Genomic DNA, 22,399 nt, shown 5'->3' with positions numbered 1-22,399 from the left:
AGGAGCTCTGCTCCGGGCTTCTCCACACAGCACCCTCCTCGTGAGACGGGGCGTGGCTCTGAGCAGGGACCACCGCTGCAGACTGGGACTCGGGCAGCGCGCTCCATGCCACCCTCGTTCACCTGGCAACGACTCCTTTCCCTGGTTCCCACAGGACGTCCCCGTCCCAACGCAAGCTCCCCAGGGCCAGGGTCCGCGGACGAAAGTGCTGGCCCTGAATCCCAGCCACGGGTCAGCTTCCCTGGGGGAGGCCGGGCATGGGTGGGGCGGGGCTGGGTGGGCGAGGCCTGAGTGGCAGACGTCGCAGGAGGGGAGGACTGGAGGAGGACTGCGGGGAGGACTGCAGGAAGGACCGCCGCAGATGGAGCAGGCTGGGGGCGGGGCGGGGAGGAGGGAGGTGCATCCCAGAGCAGGTGAGAGGCCTCTGAGCTCCCAGACTCCCGAGATGCTCTGGGCAAGTGTCCGTCACCCCTAGTGAGAACACGCCCTATGGGGTGGGGTGTTCTCAGAGGTACCCCTCCTCCGCCTCCCTCACGCAGGAACAGAATCACAGTGACTCCAGCCGGGTCGTCTTCACAAATCCCTGTCTCTTTCTTACGCCCATTTTTGGCGTTCCACGGTCGTGAACCACAACGTCGAGTCAAAGGAAACACAGCGATGTGCTGACGGAGCCCGCCGGCGGGGGTCTGAGTGCCCAGCCGAGTGCATGCCCACCCTCCGCAGACCGGCTTCAGCACGGCCCACCAAGCTCAGCGTTTTTATTCACATCTCTATTGGAGTGAATTCTGCAAAGTCTTGAGTGCCTCACACATCCAAATCTGTGCATTCTCTCTTTGCTGAAATCTAGAAATACAAAAGTCACACCCAGCCTCACGCTGTTTCTCAGAGTTCTCTCGGATGAAGGCAGGTAGAAAGCATCGCTCCCTTATTCGGGCAGCCCACCTGCCCTCTTCCCTGAGCTGGGTACAAACTAAAGCAGAAAGCCAGAAGCCGAGGATGTTCTAAAAATGTGCTCTTTTCTGCTTTATCTGTTTTTTCTTTTTTCCTTTACTTAATCTTCAAAGTCAACCAAACACAGCAGCAAGTTATAAGACAACGGTGTCTCCCGCATTTGGCCCCTTCGCACGCTGGCCGTGAGGAGGCTCCCCTGCCCGTGAGGACGCTCCCCTGCCCGTGAGGAGGCTCCCCTGCCCGTGAGGAGGCTCCCCTGCCCGCCCACCTGGCCTCTCAGCCTCCTCCCAGCGGGTGGCCCCCACACCCCCTTCCCGTGCGAGCTGTCCACAGCACCCTCCCCAGGGCGTGTTCGACTCACTGCTCAGCATAAGAAGCTTTCTGCGTTCTCCGTCCTTAGAGATCGTCCATGCTATCCTTTGGATGTAAAACATATATTTGAAACTTAACATATCTAATCTTAGCTGCAGAAACTTTGCAACTATCCTGGGCCAAAAGTGTTAAAACTGAGGCCTAAGGAGGATTTCTGCTCCACAGTCACTAGCGCGTTTCCACCGCAACTGCTCCAAAATGGAGTCTTTCAAAGTAAAATTCCTCCATCCCTGCTCCTTAAAGATTCGACCGCACATTTTAACAGCCACATGTTTTAATAACCGTGCGTTTTAACAAGTAAAAGCCGCCTGGGGGCGGACAGTATGGCCAGGTGTCCTGACACAAAGAATGTCACAGCTCACGCTGACTGCAGACACCCAGGCTGATAAGTCCTCTCACGTGTGGGTTTTTTTTGGCCATGCCAAGCAGGATGGGGAATCTTAAGTTCCCACTCCAGGGATCGAACCCGAGTCCCCTGCGGAGGAAGCGGGGAGTCTTACCCACTGGCCCACGGGGAAGTCCGCTGATCTGTGTCTTTGAATCTCCCTAATTTAATTCAGGAGGGCAGAAGAGCCAAAAGAAAAAGCAGTTTTAAGAAGTCAGACCGTTTCCATTGGCTCCTGAGCCCCGCCTTAGCGGGCTGACTCCAGGAACGGCGGGAACCTCTCTGTTCCGCCAGAGCTGCTACTTCCCTGAACTACCTTTAAAATGACAGGGACCGGGACGACAGCGTCGCTGCCAGCAGCCTCGCGGCAGCTCGGCCCAGGAAAGCGGGCCTCGCAGGGACAGGGCTGACTGGGAGCGGGGCCGGGGTTGCGGGGGGGAGGTCCTCAGAAGGGCAGGGAGGAGAGGCTGGCTCAGGAGGACGACCTCTCCTCCCCACAACGACATGCAGACCCCCTTCCAGACGGGGTCCATCACAGCCAGCTGTGGGCAACGCCGCAGAGCCCAAGGGCAGATGCTTCCCTCACCGGGCACATCCGACCTGCCCGGGGTTTAACAACTGGAGGGCAGCCTCGCCACCGGTGCGGCCAACAGCGGGCAGGAGAGGGACGTGCCTGGGGCCGGCAAGACCCAGCACAGCTGGTGGGGGCAGCAGGGGACTTCTGGTCGGGGAGCGGGTCGGGGCGAGGGGACGGCACCCCTGCCACCCTCTCAGGGTGGGACAGCCTGCAGACCCTTGAGTGAAAGTGAAGGTCACTTAGTTGTGTCTATTCTTTGCGACCCCAGGGACTATACAGTCCATGGAATTCTCCAGGCCAGAATACTGGACTGGGTAGCCTTTCCCTTCTCCAAGGGATCTTCCCAACCCAGGGATCGAACCCAGCCCTTCTGCATTGCAGGCAGATTCTTTACCAGCTGAGCCACCGGGGAAGCCCAGGAATACTGGAGTGGGTAGCCTGTCCCTTCTCCAGCGGATTTCCCCAACCCAGGGTCTCCTGCATGGCAGGCGGATATTTCACCAACTGAGCTATGAGGGCAGCCTTGGGAGCTGGCAAACCAAAGCTTGTGGAGAAGATTGGGTGAGTGTGTGCTGGTTGGAATAGGTCAGGGCTGTCTGATCAGTGGTGTTTCTGGGACCCCATTTAAGGGGTATCAAGGCACACAAGCAGATTTCTAACAATAACAGGTGCCGCTCAAGAAAAATTATTCTGGCACTTGCTAAAGACAGTGAGGAAGACTTTATCCAAGGGACCGCTGCCATGGGTTTGCAGCAGGGAGCGAGACGGAGCTCCCGGCCCATAAGAGGGGGACCCGGGGCCGGGCAGGATCTGCAGCCCAGGAGCAGGTGGGCGGCCGGTGGGGGGCAGGCAATCCTTCATAAACTGAGCTGAAGGCAGGTCAGGGTCGCCACACCTCGCCTGGGGGACGTGGGGGTGAGGAACTGGACCACATGCCAAGGGTGCTCAAACAATGAGGCTGGCTGGGGTCCTCTCTGAATCGACACAGCAGGATTCTAGCTGAAACCGGGCGTGGTGGGCTCACCAAGGACAACACAGAAGCCCAAGGCCCGGCCAGTGGGAAAGAGGGGCTGGGAGAGCCGGGCTCAAGTCTGAAGGGGGCGAGCTCTGTCGGCGCGCACCTCGTGGCTCCACACTCTGCCTCTTGCCTGCCTGGGGATCAGCCACAGTGACCAGACTGTGTGAAACATACTCACAGCCACCGCAGTCACCTCTCCCCGGGGTGCAGGCTCCTGGGGTTTAATTACACCTGCACCACCATGACCGTGCCTTAGCCAACCCACTGGCAGGGAAGGCTTCCTACACCGCCGCAAGTCAGATACAATGAACAATATTTTATACTGAATATATTTGAGCCGCTTGCTTGATTAAATCACACTGCAGCTTTATAGACTATCTGCTGGTAATTCCTACTTGAGTTTAATTTACTAGCTTTTACCAGTGAAAATACATCAGCTGACACGTGATGCTGCTGGGGGAAAAATACAACACAACCCAGCGTCATTGGAAATAATGGCAATGCGTTCTAGAGAATGCTTTTAGCTACACTGGCTTGCTTACTTAACACGCACAGAAGCTTGGGCCAAAGGTGAAGAGCCTTTCTGGCACAGCTACTGGTTCCCAGCTAGACTCACACAGAACACACTCACCCCCAGTCTCCCCACATCTGAAAGGGCACTTGCTCACTGGAGCCCCATAGGGACTAATCCACACCTGGGCTCTTGCACAAACATCACTCTTTACCTCCTGCTCCAGCCTCTGTCTCAGAGTCCCAGCACCTGTGACCCACTTATTAATTTGCCTCACCTAAGAAACTGTCCACCTGACATGCAAGAAACAGCGTGCAATCCTGGGTAATTGGCAAAGCAGTTGATGCGGACAGATATGCCATTTTTTACTTAGTGTGCTTTTATTTCATTCCTGCACTTCTAAAGCATTAAAAATATACACAAATAGTCTTGGTGAGGGCATCCCCGGTAGCTCAGACGGTAGAGCATTCACTTGCAATGCAGGAGACCTGGGTTTGACCCCTGGGTCAGGAAGATTTCCCTGGAGGAGGAAATGGCCACCCACTCCAGTGTTCTTGCCTGGAGAATCCCCCATGGACAGAGGAGCCCGGCGGGCCACAGCCCACGGGGTCGCAGAGAGGCCGGCACAGCTGAGTGACTGACACACAAGTCTTGTCTACATCAGGGTGGTGGAGGATGTTCGATGAAGAGGCCAAAGAGGTGAAAGAAAAAGGGGTGAATCTACACAACGGACTCACAGACACAGAAACGGACTTGTGGTTGCCCAGCCGGAGGAGAGCGGGGGAGGGATGGACGGGAGTTTAGGATTCGCGATGCAAACTGGTACATACAGGATGGATAAACAACAAGGTCCGACTGCAAAGCACAGGGAGTTGTATTCAATATCCTGAGACAAGCCACAATGGAAAAGAATATGCAAATGAATGTGTACATATATGCATAGCTGAATTGCTCTGCTGTACAGTAGAATTAACACAACACTGTAAGCCAACTATTACTGTTGTTCAGTTGCCGAGTCATATCGGACTCTTCTGTGACCCCGTGGACTGTAGCCCACCAGGCTCCTTTGTCCATGGGGTTCTCCAGGCAAGAACACTGGAGTGGGCTGCCATTTCCTTCTCCAGGGGAGCTTTCTGCCCCAGGGGTTGAACCCTCATCTCCGGTTTGGCAGGCAGATTCTTTACTACTGAGCCACCTGGGAAGCCCAAGCCAGCTATACTTCAATCAAACAATTTTTTTTAAAAAAAGGGGTGAAATCTCAATATGTTTAGTTGTCTTTTTACATGTTTTTGAATAAGAAACAATACTTTGGGGGTGTTTTCCTAGATGTAACGAAAGAAAGTGAGTAATGAAATTGCAAAGATAAGCAGATCACAAATAAGGAATTAAGTCTAGTGTCCTCAAAATGGAACAAAGCATAAATAAGTAAAACAATAAGCAAATTAAGTATTCACTAAAATGGAATTCCCCAGTGGCTCAGCAGTTAAGGAATCTGTCTGCAATGCAGGAGACCCAGGTTTGATCCCTGGGTGGGGGAAAGATCCTCTGGAGAGGGAAATGGCATTCCACTCCAGTATTTTTGCCTGGAAAATCCCATCAAAAGAGGAGCCTGGGAAGTTACAGTCCACAGGGTCCCAAAGAGTTGGGCACGACTGAGCACAAGGCACATGCTGAGGCTGAAAATGGACTATTCCTGTGGTCGCCACCGACCTGTCACTGCTGCTGTCCAAAAGCCGGATAAAATAAGGATTAACATAGAATTTCTTTGGGTGCATTTACTGAAACTACCTGAAAATTATTTTAATTGCAAATGGTTTTGCTGGAAACCTCCCAATATCAAGAAGAGCTTACCAATCAAGGATCAAGAATAAGTTTGAACACTTTAACTTTCCAGGAAGTTTTTTTTTTTCCCCCAGAATAGAGCCAACATTGCTATATTTGCTAATAGTCCCTTAACTTTTATTTTATGAGGACACCACGTTTCCTTTAAAAAGGGTAAGTAAAATGTATTCATATGTGCACATAGATAATGACTGATTATCTGTAAGCATTGGAAATGGGAACAAATTGACCATTGATATAATTAACCACTGAACTCCAAAGATGCCAGTGATTTCACAGGACTTACACCCTACAGAGCAGTTTCCATATGTGTCTTTGCCTCTCTCACTAGATGTTAAATTTACTGAGGGCAGGGATCCGATGTTTATCTCAACTGCTTAGCACAGGGCACATGGTATGTGCTAAAAACTTTGAATGTGTAGATAATTGAGCAAATCAATGAATGAAACTCTTCTCCACTCCAGAGTTCACCATGTCAATACCCCAGGGAGTGCGTGTGTTCGTGCTAAGCCACTTCAGCTGTGTCCGACTCTGTGGGACCCCACGGACTGCAGCCCGCCAGGCTCCTCTGTCAGGCAAGAACACTGGAGGGGGCTGCCACGCCCTCCTGCAGGGGATCTTCCCGACCCAGGGACCATGGGATCCTCCAGGCAAGAACACTGGAGTGGGCTGCCACGCCCTCCTGCAGGGGATCTTCCCGACCCAGGGACCATGGGATCCTCCAGGCAAGAACACTGGAGTGGGTTGCCACGCCCTCCTGCAGGGGATCTTCCCGACCCAGGGATCACACTTGCCTCTCTGACGTCTCCTGCTTTGGCAGGCAGGTTCTTTACCACTAGCGCCACTTGCGAAGCCCCACCCCAGGGAGAGGACCTGCCTTTTGTCCTTCTCATTCATCCCCAAATGTCTTTCAGTAAAAACATCAGAATCAGGTGAAACGACAAAGAGAACCAGATTCCTGGCTTTGCTGCTGCTGCTGCTGAGTAGCTTCATCGTGTCCGACTCCGTGCGACCCCGTAGATGGCAGCCCACCAGGCTCCCCCGTTGCTGGGATTCTCCAGGCAAGATCGCTGGAGTGGGTTGCCATTTCCTTCTCCACCTGGCTTTGCTAACCCCAAGCAAAAGAAGTGTTCCCTAAATGAACTGACCTTGAGTACTGATCCATTTAGCAAACTGGTAGATAAATCTTACCCCGAGTAAATGATATCCCTTTTCATTAATCAAAGCCCAGTATTCTCTCCGGAATGTTTCCTGGCCAACCTCTCTGAACCTGACCGAGCCCTGAGCCATGCTCTGGAGCCTGTGCACACACTGGGGTACTGAGGGGTGCTGGGCAGGCCTCCTTCCCTAAGATGTGCTAGGTCAGCACGTGATGGCAGGGCGGTTTCTGATCTAAAACCCGCCTGAGCTCTGGTGCCTCGGCCTTCAGAACCTGCGCTGTAATGCATTCCTGGACCCCAGGTGACAGGCAAGATAAGGACGAAGAACAGCTGTATCCAGGCCAGATGACGGGAGCTCCATCTTAGCCAGAGGGGCCACTGCTATCGAATGAATCAGGCTGGAAAACAGTTTGTGAGAACTGATCTCTGCCTTTCCTTCCCCAGGGTGCCCAGGACTGGCGTCTCAACGATTAATTAATTACCAGGCTGGAACATGGCACAAGTCATGGGATCTGCAGGCCTCGGGGGAGACAGTGCAAGGTGGGGGGGTTGGGGAGCGGTGTGAGATCTCAGGCTCAGACAGAACCAGTTGATCAACATGAAAACATCAATAAATCTAGGAAATACTTTATCAATACCCATAGCTAACAATGATTGATTACTGATTTTATCTTCCAGTCTCCATGTTAAACCTTTATGTACAGTAGCTCGGAATCATGAGATAGGAGTCACAATCATCCCCATTTCACAGAGGAGAAAAACGAGGCTGAGAGAGTTGAAGGAAGTGGCCTGCTGTGAGAGGTAAGAGTGAGACTCCAATTTCAGTGGCTCTACTGCAAAGCCCACCGAGAACTCCCCAAATTCCAGAAAAGGTTCTCTAGGATAATTTTAGGTTATGGAGCACATTCCAAAAATATCCCCTAGAGTAGCTTTCTTTTTAAAAATGAAAATAGCCTGCATCTGTGCATCTTCTAATCCATGGTAAATTCCAAAAAACCACACAACCTGAAATGGCTAAAATTAATAAGAGACAGCACATGCTCTCATAGTAAGAACTTCCTGTCAAACATGTTAGAAGCATAAGCAAGTCATTTTGCTTCCCTGGGCCCCATTTTTTCAACTATAAAATGAACAGTTAGATGAGGCAATAGTTACACCTTCTAGAAGTGCTATGGTTCTTAGGCAACACTGCCAATGACCTGACATCCGAGCTTTCTTGGGGGTGAGGGTCTGGCAGAGGCTGAGCCCTGAAGCCTTTCTAGAGTATGCACATAGAAATAGATTCAAGACATCCAAGTTCCATTTAGAAGCCCCCAAAATCATCCTTGCCAGTCAATGATTTAGCCAACTCAGCTGGCACAATGCTGATACACTATAAAAACATTTAAGCTGTAATTTATAAACTGATTCCAAATCTTATATTAAGCAACCTGGCTTCTCGGTTTGTTAGAGTTTACCAAATGCTAAGTTCTAAACCTAAAAGTCAAGTCAAATGCAAAAGCAAGTATGAAACTCTAAGTCTCTTCCTAGGAGCCTTTTTGATAAAGATGATACTGTTTCAATCTCCAAATATAATAACTACTGCTACTTTCCTGTTAATATCACTAGACACTAAATTTAAACAAAACAAATTTTTCAGTCTGTTTGTTTTAAAATATAAATTTCACAGAAGGAATTAAAAAATAAGTTTCTTTTTACAAAATGAGCTATCTTTTTCATTAGTCCAAACAGAGGAAATACACATCCGTGTTAAGTACTTTATACGTCCTATTTCTCAAACTCAAATAATTGACAAACCTCCTTCCTAAATTTTACATTTTTTGGTGAGTGGTTTTGGTCTCTAATCTGTAACTGAATGAATGAATGGTGGTGGTGATTTAGTCACTAAATCATGTCCGACTCTTGCAACCCCATGGACTATAGCTCACCAGGCTCCCCTATCCATGGGATTCTCCAGGTCAGAATACTGGAGTGGGTTGCCATTTCCTTCTCCAGGGGATCTTCCCAACCCAGGAATTGACCCCAGGTCTCCTGCATTGCAGGCAGATTCTTTACTGACTGAGCTACTGAATAGACAGGTTTCTTTGGGGAACGCTGGAAGGCAGCCGGGCAGGAATATGGGATTTACTGGACTGAAGCACAGGTCAGCACTCAGTAGATGCCCCAGCAGGTGGAGGTACCATGAAGCCAGGACTGCTGTGTCCTCGGTGTCGGGACCTACAGCCCCTAACAGGGCTGTGCACGTACACAGCAGGATCTCAGCGAACACTTGCAGGATGACTTGGTTGTTAAGTTTTCAGCAGGATTCTCAGGTTTTGCTCTCAGGGTTTTTCCTCCCTAGCAGTAGAATGAGGATAGTAACACATGTCTACCTGGATTTTCACAGGGATCAACTACGAGCAGCTGCTGAGAGCATCTGCAGAGAGTGGAGCACTGAATCAGTGCTGGGCATCTTTATCAGCACTTCAGTCCACCTCCAGTCAGGGCACCTGGGTCACACGAACTGCTCACTGATCACGTGCTGACAAACTACATTTTTCCCTCATCTGCTTGACCTTCTGCATGTCTGATGGTTTATTTATAGTTTTCTTTTGTATGCAGAAATTTTATTTTCACACTGAAGCAACATCACTTCTTTGTCCCCACTCCCCACTTGGTTCCTATTGTATTCTTTTTTGAGGCACTTTCACAGCCCAGAACACCAGTGGTAAATGTATCGTGCCCATAGGATTCCTGGCATCCAGGAGGGCCAGTGTTTAGGCTCCTTTTCCTAAACAACACCAGAGTTCACTGCCTCCCCTGGGCAAGGACATGAACGGAGGGAGACAAGAAGCTGTATAATAAACTTAGCATTTAGGTATGAAGGTAAAAACTCTTCTGAGTTTCTGTTCTTGTCCACTTTGGTGTTTTTTAAATGCCTGACATCCAGGAAGATGACTTATCCCAATGAACTTATGCTTCATTTATCAGCATGAGGTTTAAAGGTAGCCCTCCTCCATTATTGAATTAACAGTTGTATTTGAAAGATATGTTTTATCCTCAGAAACCAGTCACAAAGATCCTACCTAGTCCTTAAAATTCTGATTTAGTGATTTCATAACAGAAACTTTTAAAACAAGTCCTTCTCTGTTGCTTTCATGTCTACTCCAGAGCTTCGCTTAAAGATCTCTTGTTACAGAACCCACGCCTGTATCTAATATCATGGCAGCCAGGACAAAGAAAGCCAAGATGAAAAATGTGACATTGTTCCCACTGATGTGACTTCATTAGAAGCAAACACATCAAAACCTCCACAGGTGACAGCCTTGTGGCAAAGGCGAGGACAATGTCAAAAGAAATCTCTAGGTTGTGTCCACTAGCTCCACTCCCCCCCCAAAAAAACCCCACAATGTCTCTTTTATTCACTTAAACATGCTTCACAGTTTGGTCATCTACAGATTCTACCATGTAGTTTGGACACTGGAATGCAGAGAATAAGATGTGATTGGTGAAATACAAAACACATTAGAGAACCGTGCACAGACCACTTGGAAATCCAAAGATGACAAGATGCAGGACCGGAGAAAAGGGTCCTCTGGGTTTCAGAATGAATCCATATCACACCCAGAGGCACAGGGCTATTGCATCAGGCACTTTACTATGGAGCACCATTTCAGACTAGACCAGGTGGATTGTGGTGCTGCCCTAAAAAAAAAAAAAAAAAAAAAAATCCCCTTTTGTCAATTCTACACTGATTTCAAATACACGAACAATCTACACTACATGGTAGTATCTGTGTGGCTTTGGGTCTCTGTAAAATAAACCTGATCAACACCAGCCGAGGGTGGGGCTTTGGAGGCTGTGTACTTGGGACTTCTGGGGTGCCACCCCGAGCGGCACAGGCTGAAATCCTCTCCACCCAGAGCACCCTGTGGGCACCCGGGGTGACTACCCCAAATCCTGCACAGAGCGTGGAACAAAACTGGTTAGAGATTCAAAGCGGGCAGAGCTTAGTTCCCGCTGAGGATCCGAAGACCCGGCCAAGGATTTACCAAGTCCCGACAATAACGTTCGGTTTTAGGAAGATCGGAGCGGCTCTCAACTTTAGCTCCCTGACACGGGTCGCAGGGTGACCGTGCATCTGACAATCGCAAGGGCTCGCGACGGCCCCAAGACCCGCAGCCTCCTCCAGGGCGCGGCGGGGACCGGAGTACCCGCGCGCCCAGAGGCGAGGGCATTTACCTCGAGTCGGCTAAGACTGGAGCTCTTGGAGCGCGACTTCTTGCGCAGGTACACGGAGAAGAACCTGCGCACCGTGAACTTCTTCATGCTCAGCTCCATCGCCCAGCGCCCAGCCGCGAGGAGCCGCAGGGCCGGAGGACGCGCATCCCCGGCGCATCCCAGGCGCGCGGGGTCAGGTCCGCTCGCGGGAGCGAGCGGCCGGGGAGCCCGGGACGGAGGCCATCGGCGCGGGGCGCGGGCGGCGGGCACAAAGGGCAGGCCGAGCCGGCCACAGCGGCCGGGGGCCCAGCGCTCCCGCCTCCTCCCTCCTCCTCCTCCTCCTTCTCCTCCTGGTCCAGCCTGCGAGGACCAGCCCCGGGCAGCCCCGCCCCTCCGCGCCCCGCCCACGACCACTACTGCCAATCAGCGCCCGCTGCTCCGTCCGGCCTCCGCCACTACGACCAATCAGAGTCTGCCGCCCCGGGCTCTCCCCTCCCCCTCCCCCTCCTCCTCCTGGTCCAGCCCGCGAGGACCAGCCCCGGGCAGCCCCGCCCCTCTGCGCCCCGCCCACAGTCACTAAGACCAATCAGAGCCCGCGGCCACGCCCGGCCCTCCGCCACTGAGGCCAATCAGAACCTGTCGCCCCGATATCTTCCCTCCCCCTCCCCCTCCCCCTCCTTCTGGTCCAGCCTGCGAGGACAAGCCCCGGGAAGCCCCGCCCCCTGAGCCACGCCCACAGCCACTACCGCCAATCAGAACCCGCCGCCCCGCGCCCTCTGCTACTACGGCCAATCAGAGCCTGCCGCCCCGGGCTCTCCCCTCCCCCTCCCCCTCCCCCTCCTCCTCCTCCTCGGGCCCGGGAGAACCAGCCCCGGACAGCCCCTCCCTGCCCCGCCCCCCATCACTACCACCAATCAGAACCCGCCGCCACGCCCGGCCTCGCCCACCTCCTCGTTCCCCTCCACTGCCACCAATCAGAGCCCAGCGCCCCACTGCCCCAGGCTCTCGCTTCTTCTCCCCGCCCCCTCCTTCCGCGTACGCGCTCGCTGTGGCCCCGCCCCCACCGCCCCTTCCGCCAATCAGCGACCTCGGCGGCGCATCCCTAATGAGCCCGCGGAGGGGACCGCGGCGCCGCGCGGGGCGAGCAGCGCGGCTGCTCGGCAGCAGCGACTGTCGCGCTCTCTCTCTCTCTCTCTCTCTTTGGTTGGCCTGCTGGGCTGTTTCCCTAGCTTGGGGTGTCATTATGTTTTCTTTCCTTAAAGCATCCATATAAGGACTTGGCCCTCATGCGTTTCTGTACAGAACAAAACTTTGATTGCTGATTAGCAAACACTTCTAGAAAACGGAACAAAACGGGGTGGAGGGTGCGCCAGGAGCCTGCACACGTGAGCTCCACACCGCTCTTCGCCCCTTGGCCCCAGCAGCTCTCCCCTTGAGCGCGTCCCCGCAGCCTGGGCGCCCGACCTGGGCCGCCAGTTCTTGCCCGATTATGAGTGGACCCCCGCGCAGCCCAGGGCGGCCGCAGCCAGCTGGAGAAGCCTCCGCGGCTGTGTTTGGAGAACAAAGACATACATCCGTTCTCCATGACCTCCGACTCCATATATAGAAAATTACCCAAACGGAAGATTTATCGGGCGTCCTGAGTGTCCTGAGTCAGGGCCCTCAGAGACCAGCTGCTGGCTGTAGGGCTGCAGGGGATTTGCCTTAAAGGGGAACTCAGTTTTCCGCGCCCCCTACCCACCCCACACCCCCCCACCCCCACCCCCCGCCACCAGAAATGCTCATCAGAGGGCTGGAAGCCGGTTCAGATTTGTGACCTTTAGACTTTGTGCAGCCTTTTCTGTTTTCCTTTTGTGCATTGTCCACGTATTTTTGTTTAAAACACAGACCAGACAATCTCATTAACAAACTACCACCACGCCCTGAAAAGTCCAGAAGCATCCGTTCACGTGGCGCTGTGTGACAAGTACTGCTTTGCCAGGCAGATTGTGAAAAATCTACATGTCATATGATCCCCTGGCTGAATCAAAGGCTACATTAATACTGGTGTCAGGCTATCTTTGCTACAGCGAGTAAACAGCGGAGGCTTCCAGAAAAGAACTGGTAAGTTCATGCTGCATCTGGGTCAGCAGGTGAGGTCAGACACCGTGGGGTTTAACGCGGGTAAGCACAGTCAGTTTAGCATCAAGATGCTGGCGCTGCCATTTCCTTGCTGGATGAGCCTGAGCACACTTGCATGTTCTGTGTTCCCACTGTGCATCTCTAAGATGAAAATAGGTCCCGAACCGGGTCCTGCTTCCTGCAAGGATTCTGCTTGGGGGCCATTATCCCTACTCTGCAGAGGAGCTTCCTACCACCTTGTGTCTCCTGCCAGCACCACTCAGGCATCCCAGCTCTAAGCAAACAAAGACAGGCCAGGGCTGTGCCATGTGGCTGCTCTGGCAAAGACAGCACTTGATGGACAGCAGACATCAGGCTGGTCACTGGCTCCAGGAATGAGAAAGGGGCCGGCTGTGGGTAGATGATAGAACTAGTCAGACACAGGATTATGGCTTGCCAGCGATGCTAGCTCAAGGGCACCCTGTGTAAGGCAAACACCTGGGGTAGGTCCAGATCAAGGCTTGTGTTTCACCAACAAGAGCATTTGACCTGTTGTAACAAGATAGGAAAGACATTGTCTATGGGACATTCAGGATCCCCCATGTTCGAATGCTACAAAATGGCTCTATTGAACTTGGATATCTCAAAAGAAAAAGAAAAGTAGCTTTCATATTTCAACTGAGGAATTTATTTCATTGCTAGAACAAGTCTGTTTGCTTTTGTCCCGGTAAAACAGAGATATATCAAAATCTCTAGCAATCATTTGCCACCACTGTGTGTACTAATGCAACCAAACCCTCCAGATCAGCAAATCTTGGGTAGGTATCAGGACCCACTTTAACCTGACTCCAAGCGATCCCTAGCAAATATTGGGAAAGAAAAGATGAGCTTAATAAAGGCTAGTGCCCAGATGATAGAGTGGGGAGGCTTGGAGAGAAGACCAAGGACTCAGAAACCCCTGATTACCCTGAGTTTCTTCCTGACTTAAGCATGATCCATCTGGGACTGAATTCAATGGCCACCGCTGCTTCTAAGAGAGGACCAGACTGGTCGGTGTGCATTCACTTGGATTGAACACAAGATTACGGAGCTCCTCTGAGTACCTGGCCCTGTGCTTTGCATGCGGGAGTACAATGGGATTACAACACGGCTCCTGACCTCCAGAAGTTCACAGCTGTGTGCTCAAGGAGGAAAATGAACAGACAAATCTGATGTAGGTTTTACATAACGTGGAAGAAACATGTAAAAAAAAAATGCTTCATGAACAGAGATGAACGAAGAGTCGACCCTAACTGGAGAAGCCAAGGAGGAGGGCGCTTTGGGGTGAGCTCTGGGGACAAGGAGACGTGTTCTGTGCAGACAGAGGAGGTGAGGTCCCAGACTGTGGAAGAACAGGGTTAATGAGAACTTGAAACAAATAAAATCTCATGATTGATTAATGAAAACTAAAGTTTGTACCAAGTCCCGGAAATACAGAAGGCAAAGGATTTGAGAATCCCAAGGATAATAACCGGGAACGGTCCTTCTCTGAGAACAGGCCACCCTGGGCAGGAAGGGGAGGCAGGCTTCTGTCAGGAAGGTAACTGGCAAAGTCTGTGCCCTCTCACCTTGGTTCCCTCTGCCCAGAGGGCTTTCAGGGATTCGGAGGATGCCCCCTCCTTTATTTCAAACCCTGCCAAGAGAGCTGTGATGTCTGGGGGTCAGGATTCTGCAGGAGAGAGCAGGGCAGCCCCAGCCCCAGGGAGGCCCCAGGAGGGGCTGCTCGCAGAGTGGCCTGCGTCCCAGGGCCCGAGCAGAAAGGATGTAGCAGTGTCTCCTACACACGGTGGCCCAGCGGTGAAGAACCCGCCTGCCAACACAGGAGATGTGCGTTTGATTCCTAAGCTGGGAAGATCCTCTGGGGTAGGAAATGGCAAGCCACTCCAGTACTCTTGCCTGGAGAATTCCATGGACAGAGGAGCCTGGCGGGCTTTAGTCCCTGGGGTCACAAAGAGCCGGACACGACTGGGCAACTGAACACACACACAAGTGGTTCTTAGCCCAGGGGCCCAGCGGAATCACACAGAAATGCTCTCTAAGAAATCTGCTCTAAACCCAGGATTCAAAGAATTCCTTGCATAGAGCTTCCAGGAGCTCACAGCCACTGAACAGGGACACAGGGAGGGGGTCAGCAAAGTCAGCAAGACAGCCGACTACAGAATCAGACGTGCAGACTTTGGCTCTTGGACTTAACCAGGTGTCAGATATAAAATGAAATTTAATGTGTTTAAGGAAATAAAAGAAATGAAAACAGGATCAACAGGACTTCCCTGGTAGTCCAGTGGTTGAGAATCTATCTGCCTGCCAGTTCAGGGGACACGGGTTCGATCCCTGGTCTGGGAAGATCCCACATGCCGCGAGGCAGCTCGGCCCGTGACCTCTATAGCTCCTGAGCCTGTTCTCTGGAGCCCACTCTCCCCAACAAGGGGAGCCACTGCGGTGAGCCTGAGCACCACACCAAGAGAGTAGCCCCCGCTTGCCGCAGCTAAAGAAAGGCTTCCACGAAGCAGTGAAGATCCAGTGCAGCCCCAAATTAAGTAAGTACATGAATATATATTTTTTAAAGAAAATATGATTAAGAAACAAGAGACTCTAAAAATGAACAAAGTAACTCTGGAAATGAGACGAGGCAGTCTGGACACCAAACAGGTGCAGCTGTATATAAACATCCTTATCAGAGAGCAAGTTCAATGCAGCTACGGCGAGGTGAGCATGACCTAAAGATGCCTCGGTGAGAAGCACTGCATTGTGGAATGTACGTCAGAAAGGGAAACATCTGGAATGACGTTCCTACTCACTCTTCCAATTATGACTGTGCTGAAATCCTCTGAGCCTCTAGAACCAGGGCTGACTTTGTCATGGGGTATAGTTGGCAACGTCTGGGGACAATCTGGGGCCTCACAACTGGGAGTGATGGGAAGGCTGCTGCTGGCATCTCGAGGGCAGAGGTTGGGGACACTGATGAGTCTCTGCAGCACCCAGGACATCCCCACAGAGGATGAGCCCGTGCAGAACTCGCCAGGGCCGAGGTGAGAAAGATCCCTCTGCGAAACCTGTCTACCTTGCTCACAAGCTCATCACTGCAAAACCAGCAATCCATGCAGGAAACCAAAATGAGGAAGTGCTCCATAAATTGTAAAGTGCTCAACAAAGACGTTATTTGTTAAAATCCTAGAGTTCCACCCAGGAAGATCAATGACATGCCCGGGAAAGGAGCAGCCCCCCACTCCATGTTCTAGAATGCTAATCTGGAAGCTTGCTCCATCGGTCTGTGTCATCCAGTGTAGGGCACGGCCAGTCACCCCATCACCCGAACCAGAGGATGAGACCGCCAGCCACTGTGTCACGAGCGGGTTCCGTGTGCAGTAACTCCGACTCGCCGTGACACTGCCTCCACAGTGTTCCTGTCTCCCTGCTTTCCAGCTGTTCTCCCCAGAGCATGGTCCTTCAGGGCTCAAGAGCGGGCCCCGCAAGTCACCCGCAGCCTGCCGACTAGCGTGACCTTTCTAGAAGCAGAGCCCAAGGGGTGGGGAGTGGATTCTCCTACATGCAGCACCTCTCCTCCTGGGCCCGCCGCGCCCACACCTGTGTGCATAGGAGCGTCCAGGCTCCGTGGGGCCACGGCCACTGCCAGGGCATCCTTCCTGCCCCCTCCCACCTCCTCAAGATTCAGCATTGCTCCAGGAGGCCTACTGAAGTCTGTGCCCCACAGGTGGTGCCAGGGCGTCCTCCCCGGGGTCCTTATTACCCTAACCTGCTAGATAACCACTCCTGGCCTCTGTTAGCCTCTCACACCCACGTGGACACACTCCAGATGGCCACTGTGCATGGCACCCTGACACGCTGGCTTAAAGGGATTTGGTGATGACTGTTGAAGATATGGGCCTGCATTATCACTCCATCTCTGTGATACACTGTGAATGCTATGAACCAGACGTAGTGAACCCATTTATGAGGTGGAGACACTGAGGCCCAGGGAGGTGAACCAACCATCTGAACTCACACAACAAAACAAGGAGAATTCAGACAAGGTCTGCGTGTCCAGATCCTCACAGATTCACAGCACTACACTAGCTGGGTGTCAAAAGAAGCCACAGGAAGGGCTGCCTACGGTGGGAGACAGGCCAGGGTCCTCGTTTCCCTGGTCACCTGCCCTTGACCAAGAAACACTCTTGGGCCCGAGATTAGAGCATCTAATTCCGGCGTTAGAGCATCTCACAGACCAGCTCTGGTGGCGGCCTCCAGTGGCTTCACTATGGCCTTGGGGACACACAGCGCGCGTGTCCTTGGCGGCAGGACGCGTGGTCTGGGAGCAGGGAGGCCAGGCGTCCTTGTGAAAACCCAGTTTACTCCAGGGGCCGTGGAGGGACGCCAGGGTGAGGCTCTGACCACGTGCGTGAGCCGGGGCAGGACGTTTGAAATCATTAACGTGCTTGCGCTCGCTGGGTCTTCTCTGATTATCAATTTTAAAGCGGGGAGGGGAGGAATGCCTTGCGTTCACCGGGAGGTGCCGGCATCTGTAGGACTTCTGGGTTTGCGCTTCGCTGCTGTTTCCACGATGTTATGGGTTGGGTCCTGTCCCCTTTAAAAACATATGTTAAAAGTCTGACCCCCAGAACCTCAGACTGTGGCCTTATTTGGAGAACAGGGTCACGGCAGGTGTAACTGGGAAGATGAGGTCGTGCTGGAGCAAGGAGGGCCTCCCCCGGCATGACTGGGGTCCTCGAAAGAGGGGCCGCGTGGAGGCCGAGACAGCGGAGGAGGCCGCCGGGACACGGAGGCGGAGGGCGGCGGGGGCGGAGGGCGGAGAGGCGGGGCGGTTCCGCGCCGCGGGGCCTGCACCCCTGACCCTGGACTTCAGGCCTTCAGACCCATCAGACAGCAAGTGCCTGCCGCTGGAAGCTCTGTGTGTGGGGCTCTGTGCCGCTCGCCCTTTGTTATGGAGACAAACATATTCCTCATCCCACAGATTTGCAGTGAACCCTCCTGATGAAGACGGTCAGTGGGGAGGCGCACGACCAAACGGAGAATTTGGACCAACCCTGTGTGCGGAGACGGGGCTGCAAACAGAGAAATAAGGGGCTTTTTCTTGTCAACCCAAGCCCATACATAAACTAGAGAGGAACTTTGAAAGGAAGGGAACTCACAGGAAAGAGGAAACAGGTTAAAACTATGGCAGGAAGGATTTTTGTGACTTAAAAAGGAAAAAAAAAACCCACCCTCTTATAATAGAAAAGTTTCTTAAGACCTGGACTGGGTACAAAGGAGAATGTAAACTCCTTGCCAGAATGTTTTTTAGCAAGAAATCTTTTTTTTTAACTGGAGGATAATCGCTTTACAATGTTGTGCAGGTCTCTGCCACACGTCAGCCTGAATCAGTCACAGGTACACACATGTCCCCTCCCTTTTGAACCTCCCTCCCACATCCTACCCCTCCACAGCCTTTTGGGCACTAAACGTTTATATTAGCAATGAGAACGAGATAAACACATCCACAAATATGCAGGGACACTCAAAACAAAACAGCAGGGCTTCAGGCTGCACCGCGTGTCGTCTTCTGGGGACTATCCCTCACCTTCTTCATCAGAAGCACACAAGGCCAGGCTGGGTGGTGGGGGAGGGCATTCTTGGCAATATGGTGGGTTACATATGCAGAGGGGCTTTCCTGAGACACAGAAAACAAAGGGAAACTCCCCTTATTTTTCTCAGAGCATGGCTGAGCCAACAGTGAGCAGGGGAAAACACATTCAGACCAAGAATGAGAATAAGAAGTTCTCCCAAGGTAAGTGATGTTACGGGCAGCCTTTGTCCTGGAGCCTGTGACCATCCCTCTGGTCTAGACCTGAGGTCTTAACAGGATCTGGAGAATGGGTGGGACTCCGGGGGGGAGGGTGAGGGCTGGAGAAAGCCTGGGTCATGCAGGGCAGCTCAGACCCACCCTGAAGGCAGGACCCCATTGGGGCAGACCGTAAGGTGAGCTGGGAAATTGTCTCCTTGCAGGAGGAGAGTTGCTTTTACAGGTGCGAGCACTGGAAAGAGAAGGAGAAAAGAATTCTCTCTGGTTTCTGCGGCTCCCACACATGATGGCTGGAGGGCAAAACTTACCCTCCGTGTGTGACCTGAAAAACTCCAAGCCAGAAACTTCCTTTCTAAAGATCCCAGTTCATAGCAGCAAAGGGGCCATGCGGAAGCAAATGTAAGTTCTCTGGAGGAATATTCTTCAAACATGTCTCAAAGCTTCAACACAGAGAAAATTGTAAGGGATATGAGCTCGCAGTGACCAGTTGCTAAATTCACGAGGAGCTAGGTCACCAGGAGCAAGAGGGAGCAGAGATAACAAGCTGCAGAGTCAGACAGCGTGGAGACTACAGGAACTGAAGCCTTTGTATAATTTATATAAAGTGTGTTTGCTTTAATATGTTTAAAAAACAAAAGGGGGATTGAAGGCATTACAAGGAAATTAGAGATTATAAAATGATCAAGCAGATTTGTAAACAAAAGTGGAACTTTGCAAATAAAATTGTAATAATGTAAATTTACAACAGATTTTATTTTCTTGGGTTCCAAAGTCACCGCATACACTGACTGCAGCCATGAAATTAAAAGGCGCTTGCTCCTTAGAAGAAAAGCTATGACAAACCTAGACAGTGTATTAAAAAGCAGAGGCATCACTTTGTCAACAAAGGTCTGTCTAGTCAAAGCTATGGTTTTTCCTGTAGTCATGTACGGATGTGATAGTTGGAACATAAAGATGGCTGAGCGCCGAAGAATTTGTTTTTGAATTATGATGCTGGAGAGTTCCCTGGACTGCAAGGAGGTCAAATCAGTCAATCCTAAAGGAAATCAGCCCTGAACATTCATTGGAAGGACTGATGCTGAAGCTCCAATATTTTGGCCACCCAGTGAGAGGAGCTGACTCATTTGAAAAGACCCTGATGCTGGGAAGGGTTGAAGGCAGGAGGAGAAGGGGGCGGCAGAGGATGAGATGGCTGGATGGCATCGCTGACTCAGTAGACATGAATTTGAGCAAACACTGGGAGATGGTGAAGGATAGGGAATCCTTGTGTGCTGCAGTCCAAGGGGTCGCAAAGAGTTGGACATAACTTAGTGATTGAGCAGCAACAGCAGTAAGATTAAACAATAGTGGACAAAGTCCGAGAGAGAGTTGATAAAGGAAAAGTTAGATCTGCTGAAAATTGACAGAGTGAAAATCAGAAAGACTTCCAGATCAAGAACCTGAGAAAGTTCACGACCAGTGAAAATATCACGTGGAGAGCCAAACATTCATGGCCAGCAAAGAGGAAATAAAAATCAAGTTAGAAATGAAGTCTTGACTGAAAAAATAGCATAGCAGAAGGAGGGTGATGAAGTTACAGCCTTTTAATGTCCTTGTACTTTTTCTGGAAGTCAGTAAAGACGCAGATTACTTTTAGACTAAGTTAAATATACATGCTAAAATTTCTAGCGTAATCAATAAAAAAGTAAAAATTCACTGTGTCCACTTGTCCGTTGGTATCCATGAACCAGCTCCAAGAACCCCTCGGATACCAGAATCCACAGATACTCCATCTCTTATATAAAATGCAGTATTACCCCTGGTGGATCCAAGGTTGGTTGAATCCAAGGATGTGGAACCCGGGGATGTGGGAAAGCCAACTGTAACTGCTAAACTAATAGAGTCAAAAGTACAGAACAATAAAATATTCCAGAAGGAAATATAGGAATTCAGAAAAAGCAGAATGAATGGAAAGCACAAGCTGTTGGGAGTGGCAGCCACCACTGACCAGGACATCTCTGCATTCCTCGCCCGTTCATGCTGGCCACACTCAACCCATCTCTCAGGGTTGTGCTTGCAGTGAGCAGCTTTGGGGGATGAGGTAACGTTTTCCTCTAGGACAAAGAGCAGGCTTGCTTACCCCTTGTTATAAACACAAGGTCCCCAGGCTCAGTGATCCTTGCCTGGGATGCAGGTTCGCTATGAGCATAGCAACCATCTGGCCCCCCTTGCAATGCCCCTTTGGGTATTCGGGGGCAAAGGAAACCAGGGGATATGGTGCTCATGCCACTTGAGTGAGGAAGTCCCTTCTCTCTCATCTGGGAGCTTGTGTTTTCCTCCAACATCTCTAAAATAGAAACATGCTAATTATTAGATTGCAAGTAAGGCAAAGTCAAAACCTAGACCTTTTACACAAACTAAAAATGTGGAAAGAAATGAATACATATCAAAAGTTGCAATCAATGTGAATGGGCTGAACTCTCCAGTCAAAAGACAAAAAATGCCAAATTGTTTTAAAATGAATTTAGTTCCAGAGATATTTCTAAAACAAGAGACACAGAAAACTTGAAATAAAAGAATGGGAAAGATATGTCATGCAAATACTAATAAAGGGAAAGATGATGAAGTAACATTAATGTCATACAATGACACGCATGTGAAGATATAAAAAAAATCACTATATATTGATGAAGTTTCCATTCACCAGGAAGACATAATAATTCCAAACTTGCATGTACCACATAATAAAGCTTAAAAATGTATTCATCAAAATTTGGCAGGATCAAAAAGAGAAATAGACAAATCCATTATCATTTGGAGGAATTCCTAACACATCTCTCAGTAAATGAAAAATCAAGCAGAGGAACAAAAATCAGTAAATATTTGAATAATTAAACGATACATTTAAGAAAGTTGACTTAAGGAACAAGTACGTATATCCAACCACTTTAGATTGTGCATTCTTTCCAAGTTCACATGAAATATTTACAAAAAATTGACCACATTATAATCTAGGCACAAAGTATAAAGCAGTAATTATCTAAGAATTAATTTACCAAAAAAAATGAAAATTAATCTCACAAGCACTTGTTACCGCATAGATTGATTTTTCTTCCCATACCACAAGGATCAATTTTATTTCATTAATAACCCCATAAGATTGGAAAATTTTTTAAATACAATTTTAATAGTATTCCCATGTATAGAAACTGATGCTCTATCAGAGGCTTTGTGAAACAGCTGTGTTTCAACAAACATCTCAGAGCTATTCCCAGATCAGTGTCTTGAGCTGTCTTTTCCTACAAAGCCAAGCAAGTTTGCTGGCGCTCACGCAGATCTGTGGAAACAGCCTGATATAAACACCTGAACTGAGCTTGGCCCTTCCCACCGTCTCCCCACACTCCCCACCCCTGCTGCTGGGCTCCAGCCACACGCCCTTCTCTGAGCTCTTGGGCGGGCCCCACTCCT

The 22,399-nt window shown here is 50.8% G+C and overlaps 1 protein-coding gene and 1 long non-coding RNA gene across 6 annotated transcripts in view; one reads left to right on the top strand and one right to left on the bottom strand.

Annotated features, from left to right (window-relative positions):
• RPS6KA2 (ribosomal protein S6 kinase A2) overlaps nt 1-22,399 on the bottom strand; it is a 332,908-nt gene that overhangs the window by 153,375 nt on the left and 157,134 nt on the right. The window contains exon 1 of one of the 5 annotated variants that reach the window (XM_020885937.2): nt 11,038-11,380. The exons of the other annotated variants lie outside the window; for them this stretch is intronic. Within the exon in view, the coding sequence (XP_020741596.1) occupies nt 11,038-11,136 (99 nt within the window). The 5' untranslated portion in view covers nt 11,137-11,380. Of the gene's footprint in view, nt 1-11,037; nt 11,381-22,399 lie in introns of those variants that run through there. 5 annotated transcript variants of the gene reach the window in all.
• On the top strand, nt 13,001-20,704 carry LOC110132521 (uncharacterized). Its single transcript, XR_002312511.2, has 3 exons — nt 13,001-13,119; nt 18,865-18,937; nt 19,156-20,704. It is a non-coding gene; the product is annotated as an uncharacterized lncRNA (long non-coding RNA).

The sequence above is a fragment of the Odocoileus virginianus genome, chromosome 34 (genome assembly GCF_023699985.2).
Source record: "Odocoileus virginianus isolate 20LAN1187 ecotype Illinois chromosome 34, Ovbor_1.2, whole genome shotgun sequence".
NCBI lineage: Eukaryota > Metazoa > Chordata > Mammalia > Artiodactyla > Cervidae > Odocoileus > Odocoileus virginianus.
Note: the sequence above shows the minus strand (reverse complement) of the source record. Positions and strands in the feature narration are given on the sequence as shown.